Source organism: Geotrypetes seraphini, chromosome 5 (genome assembly GCF_902459505.1).
Source record: "Geotrypetes seraphini chromosome 5, aGeoSer1.1, whole genome shotgun sequence".
NCBI classification, from domain to species: Eukaryota; Metazoa; Chordata; class Amphibia; order Gymnophiona; family Dermophiidae; genus Geotrypetes; species Geotrypetes seraphini.
In genome coordinates, this window is record NC_047088.1 from 4,898,608 (window position 1) to 4,925,309 (window position 26,702).

At 42.3% G+C, this 26,702-nt stretch overlaps 1 protein-coding gene across 1 annotated transcript in view; it reads left to right on the forward strand.

The window, feature by feature from the left end:
• The window catches only part of TEX11 (testis expressed 11), a 575,855-nt gene that overhangs the window by 343,701 nt on the left and 205,452 nt on the right, over nucleotides 1–26,702 (forward strand). Inside the window, exon 22 of the mRNA XM_033944972.1 lies at nucleotides 25,919–26,005. Coding sequence (XP_033800863.1) covers nucleotides 25,919–26,005 — 87 coding nt within the window. The remainder of the gene's footprint in view (nucleotides 1–25,918; nucleotides 26,006–26,702) is intronic.

Consider the following 26,702-nt stretch of genomic DNA (forward strand, 5'->3'; position numbering starts at 1 on the left):
AATTTATCCAGCCTTTCTTCGTACCGGAGATCCTTGAGTCCCGAGACCATCCGGGTGGTCATTCTCTGGACCGATTCCAGTCTCAGCACATCCTTGCGATAATGCGGCCTCCAGAATTGCACACAGTATTCCAGGTGGGGCCTCACCATTGATCTATACAATGGCATAATGACTTCCGGCTTACGGCTGACGAAACCCCTCCGTATGCAACCTATGATTTGTCTTGCCTTGGATGAAGCTTGCTCCACTTGATTGGCAGCTTTCATGTCATCACTGACGATCACCCCTAAGTCTCGTTCTGCTACCGTTCTTGTTAGGATCTCGCCATTAAGGGTGTAAGTCTTACATGGGTTATGGCCGCCCAGGTGCATAACTTTGCATTTTTTGGCATTGAAGCTGAGTTGCCAGTTCCTAGACTAGCGCTCCAGGTGGAGCAGGTCGTGCGTCATGTTGTCCGGCATTGAATCTTCGTCTGTTGTGTTAATGCCTACAACATTGCCCAGTTTGGCGTCATCGGCAAATAATGTCATTTTACCTCGCAACCCTTCTGCTAAGTCACTTATAAAGATGTTAAATAGGATTGGGCCCAGGACCGAGCCCTGCGGCACCCCACTGATCACCTCCGTCATTTCTGAGGGAGTGCCGTTCACCACCACCCTCTGAAGCCTACCTCCAAGCCAGTTCCCAACCCATTTCATCAATGTATCGCCCAATCCCATAGAACTCATCTTGCTAAGTAACCTGCGGTGTGGTACGCTATTGAATGCTTTGCTGAAGTCCAGGTACACGATGTCTAGGGACTCCCCAACATCCAGCTTCCCCGTCACCCAGTCAAAGAAGCTGATTAGGTTGTATTGGCATGATCTGCCCTTAGTAAATCCGTGTTGACGGGGATCCCGTAGATTCTCCTCATCTAGGATCGTATCCAATTGGTGTTTGATTAGAGTTTCCATTAGTTTGCTCACTATTGAAGTGAGACTCACCGGTCTGTAGTTTGCCGTCTCCATCTTGGAGCCTTTCTTGTGGAGTGGAATAACGTTAGCCGTCTTCCAGTCCAACGGGACGCTCCCTGTACTGAGGGAGAGTTTGAAGAGTGCGGACAGTGGCTCCGCCAAGACCTCACTCAACTCCCTACGTACCCTGGGGTGTAGGTTGTAAGGCCCCATTGCCTTGTTAACCTTGAGTTTTGACAGCTCACCATAGAAACATAGAAAAAAGCAGCAGAAAAGGGCTATAGCCCACCAAGTCTGCCCATTCCAAGTATCCCCTCCCCTGAATTTACTCCCTTAAAGATCCCACGTGAGTATTCCATTTTCTCTTAAAATCCGTCACGCTGCTGGCCTTTATCACCTGGAGTGGGAGTCTGTTCCAATGATCCACTACTCTTTCGGTGAAGAAGTACTTCCTGGAGTCGCCATGAAACTTCCCTCCCCTGATTTTCAGCGGATGCCCTCTGGTGGTCGAGGGTCCCATGAGCCAGAAGATATCATCTTCTGACTCGATGCGTCCCGTGATGTACTTATATGTTTCAATCATATCTCACCGTAGACACTGTTGGGCATAAACTTGAAGTTACTAAACGGGTCAATTGAGTCAACCCTTCAGCTGAGGGCCAAGCCCCGGTGCTTCTCTGGTGAATACTGAGCAGAAGTATTCATTTAGCAATTGTGCTTTTTCAGAATCCTTTTCCACATAGCCTCCGTCTGGTTTCTTAAGACGTACAATCCCGCCTGAGTTTTTACTTCTGTCACTGATATATCTGAAGAAGGATTTATCTCCCTTCTTGATGTACTTTGCTAGAGATTCCTCCATGTGGAATTTAGCCTCCCTGACAGCTGTTTTGACGGCCTTTGACTTGGTCAGGTAGTATGCTCTAGAGTCCTGTTTCCCCGATTGTTTGTAAGAGATGAATGCTTTTTGCTTTTCCTTGATGAGGTCAGAGATCTCTGCAGTGAACCACTGCGGCTTATTGTTCCTTCGCCGTTTACTTATTAATTTAACATAGCGGTTTGTCCCTTCTTGTATGGTGGCTTTCAAAGTTGACAACATTTCTTCCACGCTATCGGTTTCCGCTTGGCTATGTAGCGCCTGGTGGACAAAGGAACCCATGTCTTGGAAGTTTGTGTCCCTGAAATTGAGGACCTTGGTCAGTGTGGTAGTTTTAGTGAAACCTTTCTTAAGATTGAACCATACCATGTTGTGGTCATTGGAGGCCAAAGTGTTGCCCACCGAGACCTCTGTGACACTTTCTCCATTGGTAAGTAAAAGGTCCAGAATTGCCTGATCTCTTGTTGGGTCCAACACCAGTTGCCTGATACCAATTTTTTGATTGGATGACCAGAGAGCTGGATCGAGGACATATGCTAGATGTAATTTACTTGGATTTTAGCAAAGCCTTTGATACAGTTCCTCATAGGAGGCTGTTGAACAAACTTGAAGGGCTGAAGTTAGGACCCAAAGTGGTTCCTTTCTATTATTAATCCCCAAATGCATTACTCTGCATTTCTTTGCATTGAATTTTAGTTGCCAGGCATTAGACCATTCCTCTAACTTTTGCAGATCCTTTTTCATATTTTCCACTCCCTCTTCGGTGTCTACTCTTACAAATCTTGGTATCATCTGCAAAAAGGCACACTTTTCCTTCTACCCTTCAGCAATGTCACTCACAAACATATTGAACAGGATTGGCCCCAGCACCGAACCCTGAGGGACTCACCTTTCCTTCCTTCAAGCGACTTCCATTAACCACCACCCTCAGGCGTCTGTCCGACAGCCAGTTTCTGACCCAGTTCACCACTTTGGGTCCTAACTTCAGCCCTTCAAGGTTGTTCAACAGCCTCCTATGAGGAATTGTATCAAAGGCTTTGCTAAAATCCAAGTAAATTAAATCTAGCATATGTCCTCGATCCAGCTCTCTGGTCACCCAATCAAAAAATTCAATCAGGTTCGTTTGGCACGATTTACCTTTTGTAAAATCATGTTGCTTCGGATCCTGTAACCCATTAGATTCAAGGAAGTACACTATCCTTTCTTTCAGCAACACTTCCATTATTTTTCCAACAACTGAAGTGAGGCTCACCGGCCTGTAGTTTCCTGCTTCATCCCTGTGACCACTTTTATGAATAGGGACCACATCCGCTCTCCTCCAATCCCCAGGAATCACTCCCGTCTCCAGAGATTTGTTGAACAAGTCTTTAATAGGACTCGCCAGAACCTCTCTGAGTTCCCTTAGTATCCTGGGATGGATCCCGTCTGGTCCCATCGCTTTGTCCACCTTCAGTTTTTCAAGTTGCTCATAAACACCCTCCTCCGTGAACGGCGCAGAATCTACTCCATTTTCTCGTGTAACTTTGCTAGACAATCTCGGTCCTTCTCCAGGATTTTCTTCTGTGAACACAGAACAGAAGTATTTGTTTAGCACATTTGCTTTCTCCTCATCACTCTCCACATATTGGTTCCCAGCATCTTTTAGCCTAGCAATTCCATTTTTTATCTTCCTCCTTTCACTAATATATCTGAAAAAATTTTTATCTCCCTTTTTTACATTTTTAGCCATTTGTTCTTCCGCCTGTGCCTTCGCCAAACGTATCTCTATCTTGGCTTCTTTCAGTTTCACCCTGTAGTCCTTTCTGCTCTCCTCTTCTTGGGTTTTTTTATATTTCACGAATGCCAACTCTTTCGCCTTTATTTTCTCAGCCGCTAGGTTGGAGAACCATATCGGCTTCCTTTTCCTCTTGTTTTTATTGATTTTCTTCACATAAAGATCCGTAGCCATTTTTATCGCTCCTTTCAGCTTAGACTACTGTCGAAGAATTTTTGGATTTGTCTTAGATTTCTCATGGTCACGAATGATGCTTTTATTACCTTGTTGATCTGTGGTTGCATGGTACAGCCTCTGTCAATTAGTACTCCCAGGAGTTTTAGTGTGGGTTGAATAGGGTATGAGATCGTTTACTAGATTTGTTAAGGTAGGAGTTTTATTGTTTTCTAGGAGGATGAAGTTTGTTTTGTCATGGTTAAGTTTTAATTTGTGCTCTGTCATCCATGTTGCTACTGTTTTGAGAGTTCTGTGTATTGTGCTTGTCATGGCGGGTTCTGGGTGGTTGAAGGGGAGGAAGATAGTGATGTCATCTGCATAGCTGTATGAGGTTATGCCATGTTTGTCTAGGTAGAAGCTGAGGGAGGCTATGTATATATTGAATAGTGTAGGTGACAGGAGTGATCCCTGGGGTACTCCGCAGGGGTTGAACCAGGGTTCTGATTTTTCTTGCTTCGTTTTAACCCTGTAGGTTCTGGATTGTAGGAAGCTTTTGAATCACGAAAGGATCTTGTCTGAGATTCCAATGGAGTCTAGAGTTTGTATGAGAATGCCGTGATCAACCAGGTTGAAGGCTGCAGAAAGGGAAGGGACCCACTTGATCAGTAAAAATCTGGGGTTTTTTTAACTGTTAAGGGAAGAGGACCCACTTGATCTATCTGCAGACTCTCAAATGGACTGGTGGAGGTGCTTTCATCAACTGTCCCCTTCTCTTTTTAGGTTGTCTCCCAAAGGAGGCACAGATTATTCAGGAGGAAACATGAACCTGTATGTCATGTTTCATTTCTGACCATCATACCAACATATCCTTTACCTTGAGCTCTAGGGAAGGCTATAACTAAACCTGCCTCCCTTTTCACACATAGAATGTCTTTCTGTATAGTGAGTATGATGAAGGGTGTGCGCTGGTATATGCTATCTGAGGTGTCTTGTACTAACTTCCTCAGACTGGAAAATTCAGGGTCATTTTTCTGCAGGGTTATAAAATAGTCTGGCGCTACCACATGATCATAATCTGTGGAACGGGTGGCAATGGATACCATACAAGTCTGTTCATAACAGGGCCATATAGGGCCTACTTCTTTGGCTAGTGAGTCAGCTAGTTTGATGCCCTTTATTAAAGGACCTTTTTTCTGTGAGCTTTCACTTTAATTAAGTGCACTCTGAAACTTCTTACTTAATTCTTGTGCCATAGTCCACAATGATGAATGTTTTACAGTTGAACCATCAGTTGATTTAAAGTTATTAGCTAACCACCAAGACAACAATGCAATGGCGTTTCTAAAAACATAATCAGATTCTAAAATGATATGCATTTCTGAGTGAGATTCCTGGTACTGCTGCAGACATGCTACAAAAGCAGCTAGCTCACTGTACTATGCCAAAGCAGAACCACAGGAATGCTGTCTCTGCAGAATCACTTGGTTAGCTGAGTTGAGTTGTACAATTGCAAAACCTGCTAGTTGCCTGTCTCCTTCACACTGGTTACTGCCATCAATATATACTGTAGGAAGAAAAGGGGATATTTTGTCCAGTACTAGTTCTTTAAAGATCATGTGATTAGGGGCACTGGGGAAGGACTAACACTCATGTGGTTGCCCCTCCAGTAGGATTCCTGCAACCTGTACATTAGGCTGTTTCAGCAATTCAAACATTACATTCTGTGCCTGCAACATCAGGGTCCACTGGACTATTCTCTCAGTCTTGCTGCATGCTAATTTACCCTCCACAATGAATTTAAGCAGGTTATGGTGGCTGCATATGTATGTGGTTTGAGCCCCAATGATTGATATATGCAAATTCCTGCATGTCTGCATATGCAGCCAGTGTATGCTTTTCACAGAGACCCATTTTTAGTTCAGGAGAAGTGAGAATCCTGGAAAAGAAAGCAATTGGATGATCCACTCCACCTAGGCGCTGTGTTAATGCTGCACCTACACTATTCTCCCCAACAACAGGATAAAGGAGAAAATTTGGGTGATCTGGGTTGGCAAAGACAGGAACTGAGGTTAAAATGTGCTTTAGCTTGGTGACAACATCTGTATGTTCCTCCTCCCACACATAATCTTTACTTTTCAACAGTAGAGTGGGCTGCCATCTCATCTCAGCATAATTATGCATGAATTCATGGCAGAACTCCGTGAGCCCTAGAAATGACTGGAGTGATTTCTGATCTGTAGGAAATGGTAAGTTCTGTATCAGTTCTACCCTCTGAGAATCTACAGATTTACCATCCTGGCCATTGGACACTCCTAGAAAGGTGATTTGCATAGCTGAGCCTTTAAGACCAGCTTCTAAGAGAGCTGTTAAAATCTGTCTTTCATGTGCCCAGTATGCAGACTCATTCTCTGACTGAATTAAAATGTCATCAACATATCAATGTATCGTATCACATTTTATCCCAGAACAAGCAGGCAGCATATTCTCTCATGTGGGTGATGTCATCCACAGAGCCCTAGTACAGACACTTTAAAAGTGCATCGCCACTTTAAGATTTCAGAAAGTTTGCGATAGCCTGCACCGTGCATGCGCGAGTGCCTTCCCGCCCGACGTAAGCGCGCAGCTCCTCAGTTCTTATTCTGCAGAGCTAAGTTGTGTTTTCAACGGTTGTTGAATCTTTGCCTTCCCACTCTCGCATGTGTTTTCTTGTTTATTTCTTTATTTCTTTTAAGTTAATAAAGAATAAATTTTTTTTTAAAAAGAGATTATTTTTTCTTTTTTCACTGTCCGTGGGCTTCTTCCGGCGGGGCCTTTACTCATGTCTAAGCCATCGAGTTTAACCTGGCTGAGGCGGTGTTCCCGTCGATGTCATGCTCGCTGACAGGATTTAAAAAGTGCGGTCGGTGTTCGCACACTATATCCTTAACGGACCCTCATAACTGGTGCCTGCAGTGTTCAATCGTGTAAACGCTGCTTTTCCCTTCAGAAGCGTACCATCAAAAATCGTAACCTTCAACAGGAGAAACTTTTCAGTGTCAGCATGGAGGAAGATGTGCTGATCACTCCGTCTATGTCAAAGTCACCGGCATCGAAGACGTCAACACCGGTGTTGCAGCACATCACACCCTCGGGTAAGCCCTATCAGGGATGCAGGTCACAAAGCCATCAAGCCAATTCATGCTGACTAAGCATAAGTCCCTGCAGTGACTGGTTCCAGTATTGAGGGGTGCTTTGTCATCGGAGTCATCCTCTCCAGAACATGTTGCAGGACCTTTCTGTGAAGTTGGAGGCTGACTCCATATATAGTGAGGATTTTCTGGAAACTTTGTATTATGATCAGCTTTTTAAGGACATGCTAAAGCTTCCTTTGCATGGGGTTCTGAGTGAGACTTTCTACAAAAACTTGGAGTCCCTTCTCTCTGTGCCGGTGGCACCCAAAAAGCTCAATTCTCTATATAGAATAATCTCTCTTCCAGGATTTGATAAACCTCAACTACCGCATCAATCCTTTGTTGTGGAGTCTACCTTAAAGAAATCTACTCCATCAAAGGTTTATGCCTCGGTCCCTCCTGGTAGGGAGGGCCGTACTATGGACAGATTTGGCCGAAGGCTATATCAAAATTCCATGTTGGCCAATAGAGCTATCAACTATAATTTCTATTTCTCATGCTACTTGAAACATCTCATGAAGCAGTTTCCAGCATATCAAAAATATATTCCATCTCGTAAGTTGAAAGGATTCCAACATCTCGTGAGCACTACTCTTCAATTACGGAAGTATCTGGTTCGCTCAGCTTATGATATCTTTGAGCTCACTTCTAGGGCCTCTTCTATGTCTGTGGCCATGAGAAGGCTAGCATGACTTAGAGTCTCGGACATGGACGTCGACCTGCAGACTGGCCAACGTCCCTTGTTTAGGGAATGAGCTTTTTGGGGACTCTACAGATACTGCAACCCAAAAGCTCACTTCTCATGAAACTCGATGGGACACCTTAGTAAAACCTAAGCCTAAGCCTCAATCATCAAGACCTTTCAGGCCTGCTTCCTCTTATCAGATGTGTTTTTTCAGCTAAAGCCTCTGCTCCAGTAAGGCTGCGGCAGAATAAACAAAAGCAGCAGCGTCCTCCCAAGGCCCAACCTGCTGCTCCTCTAATTTGAATCAGTCTTTTTGGCCTGTTATACGAGAGCATAGTTGCGATCCCTCTACTTCAGCTTCTCTTTCAGCCAATCGGAGGTCGTCTTCAATTTTATTTTCATTGTTGAGAAATCACCTATGACCTCTGGGTTCTATAGATCATTTGGGAGGGTTACTCTCTACATTTCACTACCCTTCCTCCAGATCATCTTCTAAGTGAGTCTGCTTTCAACCCTCGAAAGTCCTCTCTTCTTCAGGAGGTTCAGTCCCTTCTTCTCCTCAATGCCATCAAAAAAGTTCCTATAGATCAACAAAACCAAGGGTTTTACTCCCGCTATTTTCTATTGCCAAAGAAGACTGGAGGTCTTTGACCGATCTTAAATCTCAGAGCCCTCAACAAGTTTCTGGTCAGAGAAAAATTTTGCATGCTATCTCTAACCACTCTATATCCCCTCTTGGCTCACAACGATTGGCTATGCTCTCTCGATCTCAAGGAAGCCTACACTCATATCCCAATTCACCAGGCTTCCTGGAAAAATCTCAGATTTCAAGTGGCACATCCTACCATTTGGCCTGGCATCTTCTCCCAGAGTCTTCACGAAGTGTCTGGTGGTGTTAGCAGTGGCCTTGAGATCTCAGGGTCTTCAAGTTTTCCCCTATCTGGATGACTGGCTCATCAAAGACCCTTCATGTCAAGATGTTCTGGTGATGAATCGCACCATCTTGATTCTCCAGAACTTGGGATTCGACATCAACTTCCCCAAGTCACAGCTTCATCCCTCTTAAAGGCTTCAGTTCATTGTAGCTCTTCTCAATACCACTCAAATGAGGGTATTCCTTCCGCAGCATCGTCATGATACTTTAATTCAGCTTTGTCATCAAGTGGACCACCTTCAGTCCATATCTGCCAGACAAATGATGGTTCTTCTGGGCCACATGGCATCTATAGTCCACATGACTCCTCTGGCGAGGCTCCATCTCAGGACACCTCAATGTGCCTAAGGCTCCGCCCACAGGAGGGGCCTATGACAATTGGGCCCATTCTGGTTGGCCCAGGCGCCTTAAGCTCCACCTGTGGGCGGGGTTTGAGCCGCCTGGGCCAATCAGGCTTAGCCTAAGGCCAGCCATTCTGGAGATGGCTGGCCTGTCGGACAGACGGGCTTGCCACCAGTCTGTCTGACCAACAATTTTTAAGGTACAGGAAGGGGGTGGGGGTTGTGGGGTCAGCGGGGGGGGTCGCAGGTCGGCCAGGGGGCGATCGGGGCTTCGGGGGGGTGATCGTGGGGGGTTGCGTCGAGGGCAGGAGGGCCTGGGATCCCTCCTGCCCGTATTTTAGTGGGGGTTAGGGGGTGTCGCCGGGCCAGGAGGGCTTGGGCTCCCTCCTGGCCCCATCGGACTCAGCGGGGGGGGAAGGTTGGGGATCGCAGGGCAAGAGGGCTTGGGCTTCCTCTTACCACTGAAGCAAACAGAGTCCTTTTCTTGGTCCCAAAACCACCCTGCCCACACCCTGTCGCCTGGGTACAGATATCCGGAGGCATTCCCCTTAGAAAGAAAGGATACGCAGACTGTCCTAAAGAGATTGCCAGCATTTTATTAGTTTACATCCATTTTTATATCTTTTTACGTGGGTCAGTGGTAACCAACACAGAAAAAGGGGGTTGGACAAGAGAGGGGGGGGGTTGAGCAGGATATGTGCTTCATTGTCTAAATCTAAAGGTGTTAAAATCCTTAGAATCCATTGTTCAACTAACGACCCTAGTGATCATCAAATAGCTCTCACCCAAGGAAATGATATACCGGCAGACATGATCTGGAGCTCCTTTCAAGATTTAGAGTGGAATAATTACACCCGACTATATAACAAATATTCTAAATCCTATTGCGTTCTGGATTCATGCTCCCCAGAAATCATGAAAGCGGCACCTTTAAAATTTAAACTATCGCTGATGCAATACTTGGCTCACAACCTAAAAATTGGGAAGTTTCTCTCTAATAATGGTCACATAATAATAACACCAATTCTAAAAAATCGAAAAGAATCTTCAGCCCTAATTTCCAACTACAGACCGGTAGCATCCATTCCGTTTATTGTAAAAATAATGGAGGGATTGGTACACATCCAACTGATGGATTATCTTGATCAGTTCTCTCTCCTGCATGAAACTCAATCCGGTTTTAGACCGTTATTCAATACTGAGACAGTAATTGCGGCTATCTTAGACAATCTGCGCCTACTGTTTAGTAAGGGCCTTAATGCCCTGGTTATGCAATTCTATATGAGTTCTGCCTTTGATCTAGTAGACCACGAGAAACTGCTGCAATGCCTAGACGCCATTGGTATCAGGGATGAGGTGCTGAACTGGTTCCGTTGCTTCCTTATATCCCGCACTTATCAGGTACGTTTTAATTATGAGCTTTCAAACACCTGGAGCAATCCATCCGGTGTGCCACAAGGGTCTCCACTATCTCCATTGCTCTTCAACGTCTATATGTCCTCGCTGGGCACGCAGCTAACCCAGCTGGGAATAAAACTATTTAGTTATGCAGATGACTTTACGATTATCATCCCATTCGCTAATTCTGTCTCTGAAACTATTCCCAAAGCTTCAGAAGCCATAAACATGATGGAGCATTGGATGACAAACTTTAGGCTCAAACTTAATTCAGAAAAAACAACTTTCTTCGTTGCTTCGCCACATCCGCTTGACACCAAATCACCACTATGTATCAATAAATTTAGTTACCCTATCCAGCCCATCATTAAGATACTAGGTGTAACTTTGGATCAATGCCTAACCATGAAAGACCAGGTAGACTCCTTAATCAGAAAGGGATTCTTTATTCTCTGAAAACTCAGATCCATTAAAGCTTACTTCGATACATCGGCATTCAGAACCCTAGTCCAATCCATCGTACTAAGTCTACTTGACTACTGTAACATCGCTTATTTAGCAATTTCCCAAAAGAATATGCAACGTTTACAATTGATGCAAAATGCAGCAGTCAGACTGATCTTTGGGCTGAGGAAGTTTGACCACGTGACACCCTACTACCGGCAGCTGCATTGGCTGCCAATGGCGGCGCGCATAAAGTTTAAATTTGCCTGCTTCTGCTTTAAAGCACTACACGGACTTGCCCCTAAATACGTAACTGACCTTTTCTTCTTCTCAGCCAACAGACACAAGAGAAGCTCACATTCCAATTTTGTTTCCCCCCCAGTTCGAGGTTATAAACTGAATAAACATCATGAACACCTCTCACACCAAGCAGCATCATGGGGTAAAGACCTAGAACAATTGCTTTCGCCCACTACTTATGGGGAATTTAGGAAACATCTAAAAACACACTTGTTCCTAAAGCATCTAGACAACTGATCCTCTCTTCTCTCTCCCCTCTATAGCGATTAACTTGTCCTTTTGATCACTCTCTCCTCAACAATGAATTTCCTGTCCTATTAATTCTCTTTCTTCCTCCCCTCTTAAAGTCAATTCAATTTGTTACCTTTGCTTAATCTTCTGTAAACCGCATAGAACTTCACAGTATTGCAGTATATAAGCTGTTATTATTATTATTATTATTAATAAAGCCTCCCTTATCTCTCTCAACCGGTACATGGCAGTGGGGGGTTGAACCTCCATTGTCTCAAACAGCTAACTTCATTAACAAGATTAAATGGCCCTGTCTCAGAACATCAACAGAATAAATACAAAACTGTGTCTGTGTTTGAGCCCCCCCAACACAGACAGAGACAGAAGACATAAGATATGTGTGTCCTTTTAAATGTGTCCTTTCAATCCCCTCTTACGTCATGAAAATGACATAAATGCACAGCATGAGCGTGAAAGGAGAGATATTCTAGATATGTCTCTTGAGGAGGGGATTTAGGAGCTGTACAGAGACTGCTTCTGTGTTCTTGTGAATGAGAGAGAACACACAAAGAAAGAGAGAAAAGCAGGGGGGTGGGGAGGGCGATGTCCCATGCTTCAGGTAGAGTATGAGAAGGCTTTTATAGTTTTGAGACTTATTCTAAAATACAGAATAAACATAGTAATAGGCTTGCAGTCAAATGTAATTTCCAGTATGCCTCTGACAATAGTTTCTGATTAATCTTAGTTATCTGTGCACCTGGACCCATTGTCCTAAGCACCCTTTTAATGAGACATTAACACCTTTTAGCTAATCATGATTTAATCAGGACTACTTGAAACCGTCTTCCTAGATGCTTAATGTATGTGAATTCTGTGCAGGAGCACAGAATTCTGCATCAACATTCCAGAGTCAGAAAATTTCCCATAGGCCTTTGCTGACATTAGTTATGCCAACTGAAAATGCTGTTTGCCAGCAATAGCTATGCTGACATCTCCCATACTTTGTTTATTTTTATTTTTATTCTTTGAAATGAAGGCAAGCTTGTGGTACCCTTCTATAAACAGCCAATCTGCATTTTTCAGATGCCTCGCTTACCTCCAACATTATAGCAGCATGTCCCCTGTCCTGCAGAATCTCCAAGCTATGAAGATAAACAGTTCCCATTATGAGTTCAAACCTCTGTCTTAGGTTGTACAGTATGCTATATCTTACCCGTCATTGAGCGAATGAATGGTGCATAAGGGATGCAGGAAACTTTTCTCAGGAGGTTCAGGCATAAAGGTACAAAGATGTCATGAGAGAGTATGCAAGTATGAGGTAATTATGTCTGACCCTGGTATGCAATGCAATATGCCAGATTAAAACCAAATTAGCCAAATTAGCAAATGTCAGAGAAGATATGGAAATATATGTATAACTGTCTTAAAAGCTAGAAGGAACGTTGTGAGATAAATAAATGTACATGTTTCATTTTACAGCAAAGGAGAATCATAACAATACATAGCAAAATTTGTAAAATAATTAAGATAATGATAGGGTGAATTAAAACATTAAATACGTGGTTTGCAGTGGGCGAATACTCAAAGAAAAGTTCCCAAACTTGAGACATGAGTATCTCGGAGCAAATTTTCTACAGTTTGTGCAATCTGTCCATTTTCAAAAGTGATAGCATGATTCACTTCTTTGGAGGTTTTCGTAGGTTGTAAAATGTATGCATGGAGTTCAGTAAAGTTCAGCAGCTTTTGAAATGTCTCATTCCCCATACCAAGAGGTAGTGGATGCACAGCATATGAAATAAAGTCTGGAATGTCCATAGCAGTAAATAAGTTGAACTGTACAGCAAAGCGTTCTTAGGAAGGTGGCTATCATGAATCCATAGATCCAATGAACAGGAAACATTGTGTACAGTATGTGTGAGAAGGTAGAAAAGTCTTTGCAGTCAGGGTGCAGGAAGATGAACCAGTCCAGCAGGAACTGACAGTCTCTTTAAACTGTGAGATGCACGCTTGGGATGAAACAATGTCTGCACAGGATCTTTCAATCACTGGAAACTGGTGATGTTCACCCTTGGGATTAAATGATGTCTGTGCATACAGGGAGGGATACACCGGTTTGAAAAGAGTCCAGATATCATTCAGCAGCTGTATTCCAGTGTGATCCAAATAAGAGATAGAAAACGGGAGAAAAACCATGTTGCCTGTACTGAATGTAGAGAGAGAGAGAGAGACCAGGTTGCCTGTACTGAATGTGGCAACATGTGACAATATTACATAGAAACATAGAAGATGACGGCAGAAAAGGGCTATAGCCCATCAAGTCTGCCCACTCTGCTTACCCACCCCCTGTCTATGCCCTAATGACCCAATTTCCTTATCTTGACCCTTGTAGGGATCCCACATGGGTATCCCATTTATTCTTAAAGTCTGGCACGCTGTCTGCCTCGATCACCTGCACTGGAAGCTTGTTCCAATGATCAACCACTCTCTCTGTGAAGAAATACTTTCTGGTGTCGCCATGAAATTTTCCGCCCCTGAGTTTGAGCGGGTGCCCTCTTGTGGCCGAGGGTCCCTTGAGAAAGAAAATATCATCTTCCACTTCGACACGTCCCGTGAGGTACTTAAATGTTTCGATCATGTCTCCCCTCTCCCTACGTTCCTCGAGAGTGTAGAGCTGCAATTTGTTCAGGCTCTCTTCGTACGAGAGACCCTTGAGCCCCGAGATCATCCTGGTGGCCGTCCGCTGAACCGATTCAATTCTGCGCACATCTTTACTGTAATGTGGCCTCCAGAATTGCACACAGTACTCCAGATGAGGTCTCACCATGGCCCTGTACAACGGCATTATGACTTCAGGCTTTCGGCTGACGAAACTTCTATTGATACAACCCAATATCTACCTTGCCTTAGATGAAGCCTTCTCCACTTGATTGGCAGTTTTCATGTCTGCACTGATGATTACTCCTAAATCTCGTTCTGCTGAAGTCCTAGTTAAAGTTTCTCCGTTCAAGAAGTACATCCTGCATGGATTTCCGCTTCCAAGGTGCATGACCTTACATTTCTTAGCATTGAAGCCTAGCTGCCAGGTTGAGGACCAACTTTCCAATGTAAGCAGGTCCTGCGCCATATAATTCTGTAAACTGCATTCACTTACTATATTACATAGTTTGGCGTCATCGGCGAATAGTGTTATTTTACCTTGAAGCCCTTGAGTCAGATCCCCTATGAATATGTTGAAAAGGAGTGGACCCAGGACCGAGCCCTGCGGCACTCCACTGGTCACCTCCGATGTTTTAGAGAGGGTACCATTAACCACCACCCTCTGAAGTCTGCCACTCAGCCAATCATTGACCCATGCAGTTAGTGTCTCTCCTAACCCCATCGATTCCATCTTGCTTAGCAGCCTGCGGTGTGGGACACTGTCAAAAGCTTTACTGAAGTCCAGGTACACGACGTCCAAAGACTCTCCCAAGTCCAACTTTCTTGTTACCCAGTCAAAGAAGCTGATGAGATTGGATTGGCAGGACCTACCCTTGGTGAATCCATGCTGACTAGGATCCCGAAGATTCCCTTCATTCAAGATCGTGTCCAATTTGCTTTTAATTAGTGTTTCCATGAGTTTGCACACTATTGATGTGAGACTCACCGGTCTATAATTCGCAGCCTCTGCATTTACTTGGTATAGTTATGGCAAAAGAGAGAATATTCAGTTACTTAAGGTTCTTAATCAAACATTCCAAAAAGATATGTTTTTTTGTGCTACATATAACTATTATGGCACTTCAGAGAGACCATAATTCTGTACTGAATGTATTTGGAAATGTATACTGAATGGTTCATATCTAGTGAGCACCATAGAATAAACACTGTATAACCTTTTCTTAAACATATAACCCCTAACTAAGCTACATTTAGAATATGAAAGCTATAAGTAAAAAGAACATTGCGCAATTAGGCTAGTAAAAAGTGGGAAAAGAGCTCTAGAAATGGCCAATGTTATGTATCCTGGGGTACCCACTAAACTAAAACAAGTGGACAAAACACAGACCACATGGCACAGACAAAACATAAAACACAAAGTTTTAGGCGTGAAGTTATTTTTCCATCTGTCAAGTGTGCAGGGCTGAATTTAACTCTGCAAATAAACACATTGTTATAGAGAACCAAAATAAAGATGAACACATGAGTAATACAAATAATGCATATCATAACCATCTCATATTCGGAAAAGCTAATGTCTCTTTGGATCGTCTTTATCTCTGCAGTGATAAAGAGGATCCTTGGAAAACACTAGAAATATCTTTGTGCCAAAACTGGTCTGGGATGGCTATGTATATATCCGAACTGCTGCTAAGAAAAAGAAAAAACATTTTAAGTTGGCAACATCCTAATTTCAGCTAAAATAATAGGAAGGAATTTTTTCCAATTCACAAACGTGCCAGCTGTGGCTTTCCTGATTTTGTCTTTAATAGTCCTGTTCATGCGTTCGACAATACCGGAACTCTGTGGGCGATATGGGAGATGAAATTTCCACTCAATGCGGAGTGTGATAGCTAAATCTTTGCATACTCTGGCAGTGAAAGCAGGACCGTTATCTGAGTTGATGTGTGTGGGACATCCCCACCTAGGGATGATTTCGCGAAGTAAAATGTTCACCACAGTCTGAGCAGTTTCATTTGTAGTGTGAAAAACTTCAGGCCATCGGGAGAACATGTCAACAATAACAAGGGCGTAATCCTGGTGAGTCCCGGTGGCATGAGGAGTATGAGTAAAGTCAATCTGTAAGTGTGTAAAAGGAGAAGTGGGGTAAGTAAGGTGTCGAGCTATATATGTCTGTATCAGGGAGCGAAGGTCAAGAATGAAAAAATCACTGGCAAGAAGTTGAAATGTCGAGCAAGCACTGCGGTGACCAATGCCAAGATATTGGGCAATGAATAAGGGAGAGCTAGCAGCTGGTATACAGGGTTTCCCCTCTTTGCACCAAAGTCCGTCCGAAGGGCGGCTTTGGGCACCGGCCAGATGGGCATTGATTAAGCCAGTGACCAGGGTCCCCACAATTAAAACATCCAGTACTTCTGGATGGATTATTACCACCTCGATCGGAGGCAGGGGCCTGCCCCCTACGAAACCTGTGACCCCCTCTTCCGCGAGGAGCGGACAGACGCGGTCCCCAGGTGGGTAGCTGGCCCTGATAATGCAGGATTTCCTGAGGCTTAGAGATCTCAAAGTAACCTGCGGCTTCTTTTTCCAATAATTTATTCTGAAATTCTGCACGAGAACTAGTGGGCCATTCTGAAATCATTTGTTTGACCAGAATTTGCAAGGGGGAACGGAGGTTAGAAAGGAAAGTCTGAATAAGTAGGGAATCCATATTTGCATGGGCACTAAGACCTGCCTCTTGGGTCCAGGTTTCAATAAACCTCTTCAACACCTATCAAGCTCTGTCTGCAATCCTGATCGAATCACATTGGATTCCTGTTGCTCATCGCATTACCTTTAAAATCCTACTTTTAGTTTTTAAAACACTGTCTTCGAACGAACCCCAATTAATTAATAAACTACTTATTCCCCATAGTATATCACGTTCTTTAGGGTCCATTAATCAAAAACTCTTAACAATTCCATCACTGAAAGTTATCGGAACTCGTCGTCATATTATCTTCTCTGTAATGGCCCCACAATTATGGAACACCTTACCTCAGCATTTAAGAGAAGAAAATGACCTAAACCATTTTAAAGGCAATCTGAAGAGCTTCCTTTTTAAAGACGCCTTTAATTAATAATTATATTTAATGATTACCCTTTTTAAAAAAATCTTATTCTCCTTTCCTATTGTTTTCACCATTCATGTCTTCTTTTGTGCTTTATAAATACAATTGTAGTTCTGCCCTTTTTCCTTTATGTATTGAGCAAGGGACATTGACGCCATAAGCTTAAAGGTGTTATTTTATAGTACCTGGAATTAAATCAATAAAGTGTAAAATACTGCATAGCGTTAAGAAAACCCAAATATATGCTTAATATGGAAATGTAACCCATGTGCAGATAATGCACTCAGTAAAAATGTGCATCAGATATAAGTTTTCTTTTTCTGTGTGTGATGCAGGAACTCATTTCTCAAATTTAAATTAAAATCATTAAAAGGACTGATGATATCAGCAGTTACACCCAATTAATCCATACTGTGGCAATGTGTGACAGCTTAGAATCTACCACCATACATGGAAGACAGTAATATGAAATAAAATTTAAAATACAGGATAAACAAAATATTTTCTGAGAACGATGCATGAGGACAATGATAAAGAAAATACAGTTGTTAACACACTATCAGAATAAGCCTATTGAATTATGCAAAAGCATAATTAAAGTTCAGAAGCCTAATTCAAATGAAGTGATTTAAAATAAAGTGGTTTAAGATAAAGTCTTTTTTCCTTTCAAATTGTTTGAGTCCAGAATGTCTTTTGCAAATATTTTAGCAACTTGTAAGGTCAGAGTCTCTAAATTCATTTCAGTGAAATTGAAATAATGGCTTTAAAAGTTCATGCTGCAGCTTTTCAGAATTCAAGCCCGTCTGTTCTGCAACTATGGAACTGCTTTTTTTCTTTCTTTCTTTTGTCCAAGGGAAAAACACACCCGTACTGTTACAACTGAAAAGTAAGCACATCTAATTAGTTTAGAACAAAGAAAAGCTGAAATTCCCGCCGAAAACTCAGCTTCGGAATTTTCTCTGTGTTCTCCACAGCTCTAGTGGTGGAATGTGGTACTGCTGGTCAGTGTAGGTCCTGCAAGGGAAGCACATGTTCGTTAACAAGAGAACAAAGACACACATTGAACGTTTTCCCGTCTGCAAACAGGACTAATCGGTATTCTGTCGAGACTTGTATTCTGTATTTGCTAGAAGACAAAGCACAGTTTCAATAACTTTTTTCAGGGTCCTGTGATACCAAATACGGCCACAGGAAAATTTAAACATGCAGACCCATTCTCTACATGGTAAAATTAGACTTTCTTCTAACACCAGGGAATTATTCTCAATCCATATGCTTTATTAGGTTCCTATCCTGAAGAGCTTACTAGTAAAATTAAGCAAAAACTCAGTTCTGAATTCATCCACTTACATAAAAGGTTATTATAATTGTTCATTACCGTTAACAAGGTTAGCAAGCCCTTTGTTTATCATATATTTCAATTTAAAGAAAAATATAGGTAATTAACCTCTATTTTTCTTAATCTTTTTATTTTAAACTTCCCAGTTTAATTTAAAGTATATTAATATTGATCACTTCCTAAAAATACCTTATAAACCATGCAGGGGAACAAAAATACATATTCAAGACTAATTTGAACCCTGGGATAGAAATACAAAAGCAGGGAGTTTTTTTCCTTATGCACACTGTGCCTGCTCACAAAAACAATATTTCTTTTAAGCATGGCATCTGTTTTTTTGGAATAAATCTTTTTGTTTTCACAAAATTATTGTTTCACTGCTTATACCACCCTCAACCCTCTTCTACATAACCCACAACTCTCCCAAACATACCTTTACATTCTATGTCCTGCATTAAAACAGCCAGAAACACTTACTGTTCTGCTCGTGTTAAACCATTCAAACCCTTTTTTTTTTTTTGCACTTACTACCAAAATCCACCTCGTTTAAATATTACATTCTGATTCCACATTTCTTTCTTTCAACACTCTTATAACCCTTTTTTTTAAACAAATAAAGGAACAAGGAAAAAATTCAAGCTACATAACGTCTTTTTTTTTTCTAGGATACATCTTGTACAGAGCCCTAACAGCTTCTGAAACGCTACCAAAGTACCTCCATTGTTTTTAACACCACAGGGATCATTTAGCTATATAAACTCTGCTCCCTAATACACTGCAAGCCTTTTTGAACTTAAATCAACATATTCAACTTATGCAAACTTCCTTGTTTTACCCACATCAAAAACAAATTTGAATTACATTCTCGTGCCTTGCTAAACTAAATTAGAAATTCAAACTTTTCATCAGCAAACAGGCTAATCTCGTAACACAAAACAGCATGCATTTCCCTGTTATAGGGCTGGTAAAGTTTTTAATAAACCCCTCTGGATCCTTGCTTACAGTCTTAATTTAATTACAAGCTATTACATTTTAAAATCCACAATTCACTAATATTTAAGCATATTTTAAAAATCGATACCTGGTTTTGAAAAGTCCTAGAATTTCAGACAAAGGACAGAGAGACCACGCTTTGGAATTTCCCCCCCCTCCCCTCTTCCTCATAGAGAACAAAGGAGAAGTTCAAAAGCCCGCCCTCCAGCTCACATGATAGCTCTGTGGAAGGCATCGAGGGAGGAAAAAGGTGGGGGTCTCTCTTTCACACAAAGAAACTGAACAGAGCGAGGGAACTTTGGTCTCATACGGGACGCCAGTAACTTTTTCTTTTTCAGAGACAAAAATAGTTCAGAGAAAGAGAGAGACAGAACTGGAGTTTAGAAAGCAGAGAAGAACAATTTCTCTCTCTCCCCAGACTCTCTCCACATCAGCAGAGAGAAACACAATAGCAACAAGTTTTCTTTACTGCAGACAGGCACTGCTCAGTTCAAAAGCCAGATTTAAAAGATGCCGATACTGCAAGGGTTTTTTTCTTTCTCTATTTCACAGAGGAAAAGCAATGTGTGGACAACCAGCTGAAAAAGCTACAAGTCACATGTGCCGTTCCACTGGGCTTTTACATTGTTTCCTGTTTTACTTTTTTTTCTAATTTTTTTTTCCATTAACATAACTTAATTTAGAAACATAGAAACATAGAAATAGACGGCAGATAAGGGCCACGGCCCATCAAGTCTGCCCACTCCAGTGATCCTCGCTATCTATCTTTGCGGATAGATCCCACATGCCTATCCCATCTGGCCTTAAAATCCGCCACACTGGTGGCCTCAATAACCCGAAGTGGAAGACTATTCCAGCGATCAACCACCCTTTCAGTGAAGAAGAACTTCCTAGTGTCACTGTGCAGTTTCCCGCCCCTGATTTTCCACAAATGCCCCCTTGTTGCCGCGGGACCCTTGAAGAAGAAGATGTCTTCTTCCACCTTGATGCGGCCCGTGAGATATTTGAATGTCTCGATCATATCTCCCCTCTCTCGACGCTCCTCGAGTGAGTAGAGCTGCAAATTCCCCAACCGCTCCTCGTACGGGAGCTCCCTGAGTCCCGAGACCATCCTGGTGGCCATCCTCTGGACCGACTCCAGTCTCAGCACATCCTTGCGGTAATGCGGCCTCCAGAATTGCACACAGTACTCCAGGTGCGGTCTCACCATGGATCTATACAGTGGCATAATGACTTCAGGTTTACGGCTGATGAAACTCCTGCGTATGCAACCTATGATTTGCCTTGCTTTGGATGAAGCTCGCTCCACTTGGTTTGCCGACTTCATGTCTTCCCTGACAATCACTCCCAAGTCTCTTTCTGCTACAGTTCTTGTCAGGATCTCGCCATTTAGGGTGTAGATCTTGCATGGATTCTGGCTTCCCAGGTGCAGTTATACTAACTTCACACCCCTCTACACACATATTTATACATTAATTTACATAGTCATGGCGTGTTATACTCACAATTTTTTCCTTTTTTCCGGTACCGTTTTGTCCAATTACCGCCATTGTTTTTATTTTTCCTTATGCGCATAAACAGTCAGTGTTATTCTATGATAACAAGACTTTCTCCCTTTTGGTTTAACAAACCATGTGAAATCTTTGTTCACCAAAGTTTCATGAAGGACCAATGAGCTTAGAAGCGCCGAATCTCGCCCACCCAGGGACGCCAATTGAGCAAGGGACATTGACGCCATAAGCTCAAAGGTATGAAAAATAATAAAACATGCAAATTTCACTAATGTAAAGTTACCAGTAATTTTTATTGTTTTTATTATCTCCAATCATGGCACACCAAAAGAATATAGCATAAATGCATTAGCCATTACATTAGTGGGAGATCATTATAATTGCCAAATGCTGGCCTTCTAATAACGAGCTCACCTCAGGATCTCATGACCCTCTATTATATACTTTTGGCTCATTGTGACATCATCAGTCTCTCAACCAATAACAATTAACAAAGGAGGTGTTTCAAAGTTAGACAAAGAAAAAACGTTTTAGAAAAGTACATTTGTTTGCTTATAGTCGTTTCTGAATATAAATCATAATTTTCACAAAAGTATATTAAGATAAATTATTTGTTAAAAAGATGCTGAAATGTTCTCAGCCCTATGAACCATGCTGAAAATTAGTCAGCCTTAGAGGAAAAGAGGGCTCTCCCTAAACTGACAGGCTATGGATCTGCACACAGAAGCCTCAGCCTGGAAAAGGAGGAGGAGGGGCTGGCCTCCCCCTGAGCTGACAGTCTCACACACAGTGTCTGACTCTAATTTTTTCCAGATGTTGCTTTAGGATTTCTTTAGGTTGCAAATATGTATATGTTTTTTCAAAACCTATGTTTTTGTTCAATACAGTCACACAATCATATTTACTTCATTCATATTTGCTTCATTCATACTTGCTTTTCATACATTCATAACTTGATTAATAACTATATTTAATTACTGTTATATCTTAGTTTGGGACACGTTATCTTCCTAACCAGTCTAAAGCACATGTGGTATTAATTAACACCACGATGCTGGGAGCGGGAAAACTAACAAAGAAAAACAGAGAGGACAAAGAAGACAGAAACTAGTCACTGGCACAAAATGGTGTCCAAAGACAGAGCAGATGTAGCAAAACAAAGAACCCCAAATGGATTCCATGTATCCTTTATGATTTCCTCCATGATCTGGCCCAACAGCAAAGTACATAAAAAATATTATTATACTTTCCCTTATATTAATCTGTAGTGTGTTTTTCTGGCCTTGGCTTCATTTATATTCAGATTTTTATTCACCAGTTTGTCGTACGCTTCTATTGGGCGTGGCCTTAACTAACACATATGCTTGTATCTAACAAGAATTACCCAGAATCATACGAAAAGCAGGCACTTTTGTAGAAAAACTCCACAAAAATACTGCACTATCATGTTCTGATATCCATTCCATTACCGTCCCATAAACATCACCCCCTACTGGCCACGAGCCACTACTCCTCAGTATCTGTTAGTTTGTATGTCAATATGTCAAACTCATGTAATTTACTATAAATAAGCTTATGTGTACACCTTTTGTTTTTATTTGTAAATCACTTAGCAAAATAATTAAACGATTCAATAAGTTAAAAATAAACTTGAAACTTGAATCTCACAAATTTCCATATTTTTCTGATCTCCAGTAGGAGGCGCTCTATCTTTAAAATAGATTTAATTTATCCTGACCCTCTATGGTAGTATTAACATTGGGGCAGTTGGAAGTGTCCAATACCAAAGTTGCCACATACCTCAAGCTGAATTCTGAGTCTGACTTCCTTCCCTTATCCTGCGTCTCCAAAAGTGAGTCCACAGGTAAGTGAAAGGAGTCCGGCTGGGCTGTGAAGGCCTGAGTCACCTTGGTATTTGGACACAGAGTCAGGACATCCCTATGCACTAACACTGTTTTTCCTGGCTGTCAAATCACTTTTTACTTTTTCCAATTCTATCTGCATTGTATCTCGATCCTGTTGCAATCTCTTTTTCTAATGCTTCTGTCTGTGCTCTGAGCTCATGGAAAGGAATGTAAGTGGAGGCATTTCTGTAACTACCTCTGCCATGCTCTCTGTTTCCTGTGTCTGTTTTTGTATTGGGGTGCTCCCTCAGCACGCCACCTCCTAGCTTCTGATACTGAAATAATTTGAGCTGGCTGGGTCTTCCACACAGACCCAATCCTGAGCAGTAAAGTGTAAAAAGGGTAGCTTTAGGGTCCTCCGAAAACAACAGAAGGTATTTAGTAATCTCGGGGGATAATAATTAAATACTCATTCATTCGCTAGTCATTTCATGTCTAGGCTATAGCAATGCATTATATAAAGGCATCAGTAAGAAAGAAAGATAACGCCTCCAAATTATTCAAAATACTGCCGTTAAAATCCTTTCAACTTAAAAGCTCGAAAATTTGATCATGTCACACCACTTTTGATTAACTCCCATTGGCTTCCCATAGATCATCGAATTACTTATAAAATAATGTTACTGATACATAAAACCATAGCTTCCGGTCTACCTGATTTCATCAACAGGTTATTAATCCCCCAAAACCCCCATCGCACATTACGTTCTTCTTATCAAAACCTGTTATCCATTCCCTCTTTAAGACACATTAGCACCATGTGTACTAATATCTTTTCTGTGACGGCCCCTACCATCTGGAACTCATCACCAAATTATATAAGAGAAATTTCATCACTTGATAAATTTAAAAGTAGCTTGAAGGCCTTTCTTTTTAAAGACGCATTTGGAGTATAATAGTCCTTTTAAGGACTGTAATGGAACTTTGCTCCTTGCTTTTCTTATTCATTTTAATCTTTTCTACAAAGTGCTAGATTATTTTTTGTTCCCTCCTTTTTGTTTTGATCCTTCTCCCTCTCTTTTTCATTACATAAATGTATTTCTACCCTTTTTCATTTTGTTTTGGTAAGTTAATGTTCGTCTATGTGTCTGACTGTTTTAATAATTATAATTTGTTTTTTTAATGTATGCCTTTCTAGTCTTTGTTTTTATATATTATGTAAAACCGCTCTGAACCTTGACAAGGCGGTATATCAAATCCCCAAACAAACCTGAAACCTAAAACGGAATTTTTTTCTTTCCGGCGACACAGCACAAGAAACGGCAGAAATTTAAACTTATAAGCAGTGCAAACGTATATGGGAAAGGATTGGTGACACAGAGAGATGTGAGCTGGAAGGAGAGTGTCACACACGGGCAACATAAGCCTTACAAGTCTCATCTTTGACCCATTACAAAAACAATATAGCATTGTGCGATGCTCGCTTACCTTACCTATAAGCGAGATATATTAATAATATACAATACAATCTTATACTCTATAAAATCTTATCTAAGCAATAGAAGAGAAAAGCGCATGCAAAGAGTGGTACAGACGACAGAGTGGGCAGGCGTTTCTATAAATAATTTCATTCTTCCCGAAAGAATGGCAGCTGCTTATTTTCGCGGCAGGAGCTTCCCAAAAACTCCACATATATAAATAGGCTTCCCAAAAGCCTTACTTAAAGGGTTGGAACAGGACGCCAATACCAGTGAGTATTAAAGAACAGAATTCAAAATTCAGAAATAGTCACAAGATATTGGTGATGTCCAGTCCATCCCGGACACGAGCCCCCAACTGAAGCGAACGGAGTCCGTTTCTTGGTCCCAAAACCGCCCTGCCCACACCGTCGCCTGGGTACAGATATCCGGAGGCATTCCCCTTAGAAAGAAAGGATACGCAGACAGTGTCCTAAAGAGATTGCCTATATTTTATTAGTTTACATCCATTTTTATATCTTTTTACATGGGTCAGTGGTAACCAACACAGAAAAAGGGGGTTGGACAAGAGAGGGGGGGGGGTTGAGCAGGATATGTGCTTCATTGTCTAAATCTAAAGGTGTTAAAGCTTCCCTTATCTCTCTCAACTGGTACATGGCAGTGAGGGGTTGAACCTCCATTGTCTCAAACAGCTAACTTCATTAACAAGATTAAATGGCCCTGTCTCAGAACATCAGCAGAATAAATACAAAACTGTGTCTGTGTTTGAGCCCCCCCCCAGCACAGACAGAGACAGAAGACATAAGATATGTGTGTCCTTTTAAATGTGTCCTATCGATCCCGAATGTAGTCGGGGGTCGGGGTGTCACCAGGGCAAGAGGGATTGAGCTCCCTCTTGCCCCGAACGTAGTCGGGGGTTCAGGGTGCCGCCAGGGCAAGAGGGCTTGGGCTCCTTCCCCTGAACGTAGTCGGGGGTTCGGGGTTGGGCCCCCTCCTGCCCGATCGTAATAGTCGGTGGAGGGCTTATCACTGCAGGAGATATGGCTCATCTCGTGCCAGCGATGGTGATCACCCACTCTTCTCCGATCTGCGGTACTTTGGGGTGATCGCTGGCAGGGGAGATGCCCTGCCGCGATGCTCACCCCGAAGTGCCGCGGTTCGGAAGAGGGTGGGCGATCACCATCGCTGGCAGGAGAGATGAGCCATCTCCTGCAGCGAAAGGCAGGTTGCTGGAGCTGCTGAGCTGCAGCGATCAGCTCAGCGGCCCCTTTTTTAGCACTTATACCTGTTTTGACTTGGTCTAAGTCAAAACGTATAAGTGCCGACGAGGCAACCTGCCTAAAGTTTTGGTTATACCTGCTGTTCGCCTAGCTCTAGGTCGGCCCACCTCTCGCCCACCACCCGCCCTTTCCCCTCCTCTAAAAATGCCTCTTTTTGCTCTATGCGTTTAGAGGCAGGGGAAAGGCTGGGGAAAAGCTGGTTTTAGATACGTCTAAAACCAGCTTTGATTATGGGTACTCGGACGATTAGGCTTTTTGATCGTCCAAGTACCCATTTAGGCCACTTTTTAGACATTTTTTGATTTTATTTTTATGAGCCCCTAAGCTTATAGTTCAGAGCCTGGTGTAGTAAGAATGACCAAAACAAGTTGTTGTTGTTTTAATTACTCTTCTGAGAATCTTGTTTTTGGGCATTAAAATTGCAATGTTTATATCTTTGCCCCAGTTCACAATAAACTTGCTGAGTCCTTAGCAGAAGAGAGCCTGGCTCCGGACAAGAGGATCAGTGAAGCACACTGGTTTAGGAAAATAGGTGAGTGAAGCTCAAACAGTAGCCTTCCCTTCATTGTGGAGTATGAATAAACACACAAGCATTAGTTTGGCAGGAGAAGGAGATATGAGAGAAAAATTTAAATAGTTAAAATATTTGAATTATAGGAATTCAGGATGCACAAGTCAGGACAACAGTATGACAACTACTAAACACTTTATTGGAGCAAATCATCAAAGAAACCCAATTCAGCCATGTTTCAGAAAACTGCCTGTATCGGAGTATAAAACAATTATCCCAGGACAAGCAGGCAGCCTATTCTCACATATGGGTGACGTCAACGACGGAGCCCGGATGCGTACGCCTCACAAGCAGACTTGCTTGAAGAAACTCGAAGTTTCGAGTCGCCCGCACTGCGCATACGCGAGTGCCTTCCCACCCAGCGTAGGGCGCGTCTCCTTAGTTCTCAATTTTCTGTGAAGCAGAGAAGTCCGTCTTTGACTCTCTGCATTTAACTTCATTACTTTGTGCCTTCTCTGAACCGCGGTTTGTATTTTTTCCTCACGAATCGCTGTTCTTATTTTATTTCTTTCATTTTCAGTTTAAAAAATAAAATTTTTCCTCTCTGTCCGTTTCCCGGGACAGGCCGCTCGGCCGCAGCCCGAGGGCTTCGATTTTGCAGCGGCTATTTCTACTTCTATGTCCCGGCCTGTCACGGGCTTCAAGAAGTGTAGCAAGT